This window comes from Pogoniulus pusillus, chromosome 1, assembly GCF_015220805.1.
Source record: "Pogoniulus pusillus isolate bPogPus1 chromosome 1, bPogPus1.pri, whole genome shotgun sequence".
Lineage (NCBI taxonomy): Eukaryota > Metazoa > Chordata > Aves > Piciformes > Lybiidae > Pogoniulus > Pogoniulus pusillus.
In genome coordinates this window covers 3,238,391-3,248,400 of record NC_087264.1, presented here as the reverse complement: position 1 = coordinate 3,248,400, position 10,010 = coordinate 3,238,391, and the positions used below count along the sequence as shown (strand labels likewise).

The 10,010-nt window shown below is 49.6% G+C and overlaps 1 protein-coding gene across 1 annotated transcript in view; it reads left to right on the top strand.

Annotated features, from left to right (window-relative positions):
* Positions 1-545: 545 nt before the first annotated feature.
* SLC35F4 (solute carrier family 35 member F4) overlaps positions 546-10,010 on the top strand; it is a 277,284-nt gene continuing 267,819 nt past the window's right edge. The window contains exon 1 of the mRNA XM_064150221.1: positions 546-783. Coding sequence (XP_064006291.1) covers positions 609-783 — 175 coding nt within the window. The 5' untranslated portion in view covers positions 546-608. The remainder of the gene's footprint in view (positions 784-10,010) is intronic.

Genomic DNA, 10,010 nt, shown 5'->3' with positions numbered 1-10,010 from the left:
CACCTGTGGAGATAACAGGATCATGGGATGTCAGGGATTGGAAGGGATTCAAAGAGATCAACCCCCTGCCAGAGCAGGGCCATACAATCTAGCATAGGTCACAGAGGAATGCATCCAGACAGGCCTTGAAAGCTTCCAGAGAAGGAGACTCCACAACCTCTCTGGGCAGCCTGTGCCAGTGCTCTGGGACCCTTAAAGTCACAGTAAAGTGACTTTACTAAAGTCATTTTAAGTAACTTCACTTAAGTAAGGAAGTTCCCCCTTGTGTTGAGCTGGAACCTCCTGTGCTGCAGCTTCCATCCATTGCTCCTTCTCCTATCTCAGGGAGCAGTGAGCAGAGCCTATCCCCCCTCTCCTGACCCCCAGCCCTCATATTTATAAACACTGATTAAATCCTCTCTCAGTCTTCTCTTCTCCAGCCTAAGCAGCCCCAGGTCCCTCAGCCTCTCCTCATCAGGCAGTGCTCCAGTCCAATCAGCATCCTTGTAGCCTTCTGTTGTGAGATCTTTACTTATGTTGCTTTTGTGTCTCCCTGGCCAGAGGAAGAGGAAGAAGATGAGGAGGAGGAAGAAGAAGAGGAAGAGGAGGAAGATGATGAGGACAAAGACATGGATTTGATAGATGAAAGCATGGAGGGTGACACAGAGCTACCAGGTTTCACACTTCCAGGCGAGACTTCACAGGAGCCCTTAGCAGGCCTGGAAAACCCTGTGGCCCAGCTGGCTGGAGTGTCCTACCAAGTTCCTGACACCATTGAGTGGGAGCAACAGAACCAGGGTCTGGGTAAGAGAAAAAGTTCTTTTTCCTTTTGCCTTACAGAGGACAAAACTTCTGCTCTTCATTTTGCATGGCATAGTCTCTCCTGCTGTGAAGTCTCACAGGTTGACTCTAAAGGTAGAGAGTAGCCAGGCAGAAAGGGACCTGGGGGTGCTGGTAGGTAGTACCTGAAGATGAGGCAGCAGTGTGCCCAGGTGGCCAAGAGAGCCAATGGCATCCTGGCCTGGCTCAGGAGCAGTGTGGCCAGCAGGACAAGGGAGGTTATTCTTCCCCTGTACTCAGCACTGGTCAGGCCACACCTTGAGTGCTGTGTCCAGTTCTGGGCTCCTGAATTCAAGAGAGATGTTGAGGTGCTGGAAGGTGTCCAGAGAAGAGCAACAAAGCTGGTGAGGGGCCTGGAGCACAGCCCAGTGACAACTGCTTGAACTAGGATGGATCTTAGGCAATGTGACCTTAGTTTTCATTTTGGAGAGAGCTGCTCTGAACACTCCAGACCTTCTCCTGTGTTTCTAGAGCTTAGTATTGTCTTACTCCAAAGGTAGACTAATAAATAACTTTTAGGGTGAGATACTGGGGGAAATTTCAATTCAATTTGCCTGAAATGGATTGGTGCAAGGATATGTGTCCTGTGAGGACAAAGTCAGGAGGTTGTTTAGGTAATTGCTCATCAATCCATTTACTACTTCAGCAGCATTTTTGTGAGTGACACTTCACTGACATTTTTAAGAGGTGTGTGGTCCAATCATGGGAGCCTTTGACAGTGTTAAGCAAGACAAGCCAAGCCTGCAGAGTCTCCATGAAGTTTTGTACACTTTATTTCTCCTGTACAGACAGCCTCTATGTTTAATGACTGGACTAATTTATTCCACCTACAAGTAGTTTTTCAGTGTTTGTATGTGTGATGTCTATCTGATGCAAGTCAAAGGTGGTGCAGGACAAGACAGAGTTTAGAAGGGAACTTGTCCAGCTTGGCTAAGGGCTCTGGGATCTTTTCCAAGCATAGTCCATTTCCAGTGTTCCAGGTGAATTGATGGAGGCTGAGTCACGTCAAGCTGTGTGGTGCAGCAGACAGGCTGGAGGGCAGGGATGCCATCCAGAGGGACCTGGAGAGTCTGTAGAGGTGGGCACAAGCCAACATTGTGAGCTTCAACAAGACAAAGTGCAAGGTCCTGCATCTGGGTTGAGGCAATGCCAAGCACAAATGCAGGCTGGGCAGTGAGTGGCTGGAGACCAGCCTTGAGGAGAGGGACTTGGGGGTGCTGATGGAGGAGAAGCTCAGCATGAACTCAGGCTGGAGAAGAGGAGGCTCCCAGGTGACCTTCTTGTGGCCTTCCAGTATTTGAAGGAGGCCTCCAAAAAAGCTGGGGAGGGACTTTTTAGGCTGTCAGGGAGTGACAGGACTAGGGGTAATGGAGCAAAGCTGGAGGTGGGGAGATTCAGACTGGGTGTGAGGAGGAAGTTGTTCAGCATGAGAGTGGTGAGAGGCTGGACTGGGTTGCCCAGGGAGGTGGTTGAGGCCCCATGGCTGGAGGTGTTTAAGGCCAGGCTCATCTAGGGCAGGGTGTCCCTGGGCATGGCAGGGGGTTTAGAACTGGCTGCTCCTTGTGGTCCCTTCCAACCCTGACTGATTTTATGATCTATACAGAAGCTCTCTTTGACTCTGAGAGAGGTAGATGTTTTGAGAAACCCCCCCAAACCCTGCTATACATTGTTTTATAACAACTATCCCTTTCCATGGATGCTTACTTCTGATTTAACCTCATGATTCTCCCCCAGTAATGCTGTTTCTAGCCTGTTTTAGCATTGTTACCTCTCTTTGAATTGAATCAAAGAGTGTATTTCAAGAACTCTGTGGGAGACTTGTTCTTTGAGGGTAGACTGAGTTTATATCAAGTCTGGTATCTCTTCATCCTACTAACTCTTCCTTGAGAAACATCAGATGGTTTCATGTGTCCTGTTGTCCTATCAGTCTGGACAGGAGCTGTGTGAGGGAAGTGATTGTAAGGCTTTAGGGCTTTCTGATTGACAAGCTGGATTAAAGAGGTGCCTGACAGTGCTCAAGAGAAAAATGCACAAGGAATGGGCTTATGGTGGAGTCACATCAACAGCTTTGTGTCCTTACCTGACTCATTTCCTCAGTGCAGGGTCTTTGTGGTGTCTTGAAAGAAAAGGTGAAAGCAGCAGCATGTTTTCTGCAGTCAGGTGCAGCTGGCTCTTCTGCTGAGCTCTGGACAACTGCTAGCAATAGTGAGAAGGTGGCATTAAGCTACTGGTTAGACCACAGCTGAATACAGATCTGGGCTTCCCAGTTCAGGAGGGACAAGAACCTACTGGAGAGAGTTCGATGAAGGGCTACAGAGATGATTAGGGAGAACCTTCTGACTGGAGGTTCTCTCTTAGGAGGAAAGACTGGGGCTGTTTAGTCTGGAAAAGAGAAGGCTGAGTGGGACCTTATCACAGTCTACAACTATCTGAAGGGTGGCTGTCAGGAGGATGGAGCCAGTCTCTTGTCAGTGGTACCCAGTGATAGGAGGAAGGGCAATAGGCACTAACTCAATCAGATGAAATTCCATCTCAACATGAATCATAGAATCAAGCAGGTTGGAAGAGACCTCCAAGATCATCCAGTCCAACCTAACCCCCAGCCCTCGCCAGTCAACCAGACCATGGCACCAAGTGCCTTAGACAGGCTTTTCCTGAAGACCTCCTGGGATGGTGCCTCCACCACCTCCCTGGGCAGCCCATTCCAATGCCAATCACTCTCTCTGACAACAACTTCCTAACAACATCCAGCCTATACTTCCCCCACCACAACTTGAGACTGTGTCTCCTTTTTCTATTGCTGGTTGCCTGGGAGAAGAGACCACCCCCCACCTGGCTACAGCCTCCCTGCAGGTAGTTGTAGACAGCAATGAGCTCTGCCCTGAGCCTTCTCTTCTCTAGGTTAAACAAGCCCAGCTCCCTCAGCCTTTCCTTGTAGGGTTTGTGTTCAGGCCCTCATGAGAGAGAACTTCTTTGCTGTGGGGGTTACAGAGCACTGGAAGAGGCTGCCCTGAGACATTGTGGAGTCTCCTGCTCTAGAGATCTTCAAAACCTGCCTAGGGATGTTCCTGTGTGACCTGCCCTAAGTGGTCCTGCTTTTCACAGGGGTTGAACTCAATCTCTGAAGGTTCTCTTCCAACCCCTAGCATTCTATGATTCCATTAATTGCCTGAAACTGTTTGCCAGGTTCAGTATCTTGAGTACCAGGTTGGGTGGCTTGGCAGGGCTGTCTCTCTGAATCAGTGGGTCCTGGCTAAGGGTGCCAATGCTTTGTGTTGTCTGGAAGAGAAGCAGTATTTTTCAGGCTCCCAGGTGTGTCCACACACACCAGACATGTACAGCACAGAGGAAGGTGGCACTGATGGCTCTTCAGGGATTGTAGTGCATTTAAGCATCTTAGCTGATGTGGCTGATGCAATGTCCCTGGAGGGCTCTAATGGGAGTCCTTTTCCTAGAACAGGGTGCCTGGCAGTGCTTAGTTTATGTGGAAGGGTGTCTTGGGTCTGCTGTGTATGACACAGGCTGTTGGCATGAGCTCTGGGACTACAGAGGAGGTTGTTCTGCATAAGTTGTCAGGCTCAGCTCTGTTCATAGCTGATGCAGGTCTGAACTGGAGTCATGGCTACATTTCCAGCCCTTTGCTGCTGGAAGAGGCAGCTCAGGATGGGAGATGCCTATCATAGAATCAACCAGGTTGGAAGAGACCTCCAAGCTCATCCAGTCCAACCTAGCACCCAGCCCTGGCCAATCAACTAGACCATGGCACTAAGTGCCTCAGCCAGGCTTTGCGTCAACACCTCCATAGACAGAGACTCCACCACCTCCCTGGGCAGCCCATTCCAATGCCAATCACTCTCTCTGACAACAACTTCCTAACAACATCCAGACGAGACCTCCCCCACCACAGCTTGAGACTGTGTCCCCTTGTTCTGTTGCTGCTTGCCTGGAAGAAGAGCCCAACCCCACCTGGCTACAGCCTCCCTTCAGGGAGCTGCAGACAGCAATGAGCTCTGCCCTGAGCCTCCTCTTCTGCAGGCTGCACACCCCCAGCTCCCTCAGCCTCTCCTCACAGGGCTGCGTTCCAGGCCCCTCACCAGCTTCCTTGCCCTTCTCTGGACATCTGTCTTGAATGGAGGGGCCCAGAACTGGACACAGCACTCAAGGTGTGGCCTGAGCAGTGCTGAGTACAGGGCAGGAATAACCTACCTTGTCCTGCTGGCCACACTGTTTCTGTTCCAGGCCAGGATGCCATTTGGTCTCTTGGCAGATGTGTTGGTAAATGAGACAGCTGGAGAAGCAGTGATCTGAAGATGTACCTGGTGTGCAGTAAATTTCTCTGGCTGGAGTGGTTGTAATAATCATGCACAAAAAAATAAGGAGGGCTATGAAAAAATAGGGAGCTTTAGCACTCCATGAGTGAGAGCATTTGTTCTGAAGGGTCCTTGCCCAAGCACAGGCCCATGCTGGAGGATGCATTTTGCAGCATCTCTTCCAGATGTCTGTTTCTAAACATATGAGTGCAGTTCAGTTTCTGATGTTTCATAGTGCATCTTCCTGCAGCTTTCATCCTCCATCACTTTCTCTTGCTCCTATACCTTGGCAGGGCTATCTTTCAAAGGAAATTCAGACATGGTCTAAATTGACTGTGTGGAAAAAGAGAGGAACTTTCACCTTACCTTCTCTTTTTACTGACCCTCATGCAAACTCAAGTTGCTCCCTGTGATGTTGGTCAGCTGCAGACTGCTGACTCCAGGCACCTAAAGGACTGGGCAAACATGAATTTCTCTGTTCTCTGGAGGTGCCTGATTAGGTAGTTTGTCATCATATCCAAATGCTTTTTCTTTCCAACCTGTTTCAGTCTGTGCAAGCAGCAGTGAGGTGAAGGATGGGGCTCTGGCTAAGCTGAGCTCATCTTTAGGAGTTGGATGGGACTTCCATGCAGAGGTGTTGTAGGCAAGAATAGAGTGGATGTAGTGGTATCATTCTCTCTACTTGGTGCACCAGAGAGGCTGGAGGGAAGGGTTGCCATCCAGAGGCACCTGGACAGGCAGCAGAGGTGGGCACAAGCCAAGCTCAGGAGGTTAAACAAGAGCAAGTGCAAGGTCCTGCATCTGGGTTGAGGCAATGCCAAGCACAAATGCAGGCTGGGCAGTGAGTGGCTGGAGAGCAGCCCTGAGGAGAGGGACTTGGGGTGCAGATGGTTGAAGAAGCTCAACATGAGCCAGCAGTGTGCACTTGCAGCCCAGAAAGCCAAGCAGAGCCTGGGCTACGTCAGGAGAAGTGTGGCCAACAGGGCCAGGGAGGTGATTCTTCTCCTCTACTGTGCTCTGGTCAGACCACACCTGGAGTATTGTCAAATTCTGGAGCCCTTGGGACAAGAGGGCTGTGGAGATGCTGGAGAGTGTCCAGAGCAGGGCCAGGAGGATGCTCAGAGGGCTGCAGCAGCTCTGTTGTGAGCACAGACTGAGAGAGTTGGGGCTGGTGAGTCTGCAGAAGAGGAGGCTCCCAGGTGACCTTCTTGTGGCCTTTCAGCATTTGAAGGAGGCCTACAAGAAATCTGGGGAGGGACTTTTTAGGCTCTCAGAGAGTTATAGGACTGGGAGGAATGGAGCAAAGGTGGAGGTGAGGAGATTCAGCCTGGCCGTGAGGATGAAGTTGTTGAGCATGAGAGTGGTGAGAGGCTGGACTGGGTTGCCCAGGGAGGTGGTTGAGGCCCCATGGCTGGAGGTGTTTGAGGCCAGGCTGGCTGAGGCTGTGTGCAGCCTGCTCTAGGGTAGGGTGTCCCTGGGCGTGGCAGGGGGATTGATCCTGGCTGATCCTTGTGATCCCTTCCAACCCTGACTGATTCTGTGACTCACTCCTCTTACTCCACCAGGTAAACACTTATGTAAAGAACTATTTATTCTTTATTTGTTTAGCCAACTTTAATGTCTCTCTGGTATTGCTTCCTTGCCCATCTACAACGTGCTGATGCCCACAGTGCTGCTAAGAGCACTTAATTTGTATAAACAGAATCAAAATCACAGAATGGTTTGGGTTGGAATGGACCTTTTAAGGTCATCTAGCCCAAACCTCCTGCAATAAGCAGGGACACCTTCAACCAGATCAGGTTGTGCAGAGCCCTGTCCAACTTGGCCAGGGATGGGGCATCCACCACCTGTCTGGTCAACCTGTACCTATGTCTCACCACCCTCATCATAAAATTCTTCTTTCTATCTAGTCTGAATCTCTCCTTTCCTAGTTTAAAATCATCACCCCTTGTCCTGTCACAACAGGCACATGGGGAGAACAGGAAAGGCTGGAAAAGTGTATAGCTTGTGTCAGCAGAAAGTGGAATCTTAAGAAGAGAAGAAATCCACCAAATCTGGCAGGAAGCCAGAAGAGCTGCCTGCATTGTTCTGCTGGAGTGCCTGGAGAGAGCAGACTCGCTGTGGAGGGCTTGTAAAGCTTTAGATCTGCACCTGCTGGACATGTGCAAGGACTATTTCTCTTTGAAACTCTTTTTTTCTAAGTGCTTTTCATCTAAAGCTGCCTCTTTGAAATCCATTTTCTATATAAGTGCTTTTCCTCTGAAGCTAAAATTAACTTTAACTTGAAGGTGAGTTCATAACTGCTGCATGTCCCCAGACAGCCCCTGGTGGGGGGAGCTGCGGTTCTGAAGGCAGCTGGGCTGGGGGTGCTATGCTCCTGCCTGACTCAGCTCACAGCTTGAGTCATTTGGCATCCCAGGGTAGAGCTCTGCACTTCCATTCCTTCACCAAATAGTGCTGACACGTGAGGAATCTCCCCTCTTGTGTTAGTGAAATGTGGTTTAAGACAAAGATGCTGTTCTGCTTGACCTGGGATACAACCTGGGAAAGGAGGACTAGAAGAAAGCAGATCACAGGATGTTAGGGGCTGGAAGGGACCCAAGGAGATCACTGACTCCAACTCCCCTGCCAGAACAGGACCACACAATCTAACACAGATCACACAGGAACACATCCAGAGAGGCCTGGAAAGTCTCCAGAGAAGGAGGCTCCACAGCCTCTGTGGGCAGCTCTGGGACCCTTACAGTAAGAAGTCCCCCCTTGTGTTGTGCTGGAACCTCCTGTGCTGCAGCTTACACTCATTGCTCCTTGTCCTGTCCTAGGGGGCAACTCAGCAGAGCCTGTCCCCTAGGGCAGAGGAGAGGGGGAGGAGATGGTCTCAGACCTGTTCTTCTTAGAGTGGGATGATCTTCATTCCCCTAGTTTCTGTCTTTGCCTTCTGCATTGTGGGTGATGTTATAGCCCTTACCACTGAAGACCAAGGCTGTTGCTGAGTACTTCAGCTTCCTCCATATCCTGTGTGAAGAGATCTCCTGTGGAACCTCTTGTACTGCAACTTACACCCATTGCTCCTTGTCCTACTCTTTCAACTAGTGCCATGGTCTAGCTGATTGGTTAGGGCTGGGTGCTAGGTTGGACTGGATGATCTTGGAGGTCTCTTCCAACCTGGTTGATTCTATGATTCCTTTCGATGACTTTAGTCTCCCTGATACCCAGCAGAGCAGGTGAGGGTACACCAGCTAAGCACAAAGCTTTTGCAGTTGGCATTTTCCATTTTTCCAATACTTAGCACATAAATCCATTGCCTGGGGATGCATCTGTCCTCTGGCCTTCAGAATTTTGACATGGAATGCTGAAATCTATGGTGCAGGAGAGCCCACAAGTATTGGAGCAGCTATTCTTGAGTCAGTAGTTATTGAGTTTGCTTGGTCTGATGGCTGACACACTGCAGATCCCTAAAGAACAACTAACCTGATCCACAAACAGCTCAGCAGAGCAAAAGACAGCTTGGATTGTTTGTGGTGGTCAGTGAGAGAGGGATGGAGAAACCAAATCATTACAAATGTCAATTCTGGCAAGTCAGCTGCTCCTGTGTTAACTCCAGCTGTGCAAAGACAATTTGTAAGCACCAGTAATGAGGCTTGCAGTTCTACAGCACATCACTTGGCTCTCTAACCAGCAATATTTAGACAAAATTGAAAGCAGAAACAGAATTTGATCTTCTAAAAGCCATTCTGATGGCCTGCAACTGTGGAGAAGGAAAGTCTGAATGTGCTTTGAGAACTCTTTTTGTGTCATGTTCAGATTTCTTCAGAGGTTAGAGAGATGTTGAGATGCTGGAAAGTGTCCAGAGAAGGGCAACAAGGCTGGGGAGGGGCCTGGAGCACAGCCCTGTGAGGAGAGGCTGAGGGAACTGGGGGTGTGCAGCCTGCAGAAGAGGAGGCTCAGGGCAGAGCTCATTGCTGTCTGCAGCTCCCTGAAGGGAGGCTGTAGCCAGGTGGGGTTGGGCTCTGCTGCCAGGCAAGCAGCAACAGAACAAGGGGACAGAGTCTCAAGTTGTGGCAGGGGAGGTCTAGGCTGGATGTTAGGGGGAAGTTGTTGTCAGAGAGAGTGATTGGCATTGGAATGGGCTGCCCAGGGAGGTGGTGGAGTCTCTGTGCCTGGAGGTGTTGAAGCCAAGCCTGGATGTGGCACTTAGTGCCATGGTCTGGCTGACTGGATAGGGCTGGGTGCTAGGTTGGTCTCAATCTTGGATGTCTCTTCCAACCTGGTTGCTTCTGTGATTCTATAAAGGACAGAGCAGTACTTTGGGACCTATCTGCGTTATGCATGAGATAACTTTGACCTTATCTACTTACTTCTTGACCTTTATGTAGGTGGTGTGTGGTAGGTAAATGCTCACTGTTTGGAGAGCATCACAGAGAGAAACACATTAATAAAAATACATCATTTTCCTCTGCTATCTTCATCTTTTGTGGTCACTTTTGCATTCCAAGGAGAACTGCAGTTGATTTAGATGGATCCAGACCTAATAACCAGTTTCCCCTTGAATATTAAAGCAGATGATCTTTCTACATCTCTACAGAGATCAAGACCCTCTCCACTTCTCTTCTGGTGGTGGGTACTGTGACTCCTAATTCTTAGGTGTATTAACTCTCTCAGTGTCTGTGAGAGACCTTTCTTTACAAACCATGAGCTGATACACAGCAACTGGTGTGGGAACTTTGTGATAGAGCACCAAAATGTCCCCAGGCTCCCAAGCTGTTTGTTAATGTCACAGTGCCTGGCTATCTTCCACATCCCAAAATGAAGAGCTTCTGCTATCCCTAGTAGCAGCAGGAGGTCCAGGGCAATTTACCAAGCCTTTAATTTTGCTGCTTT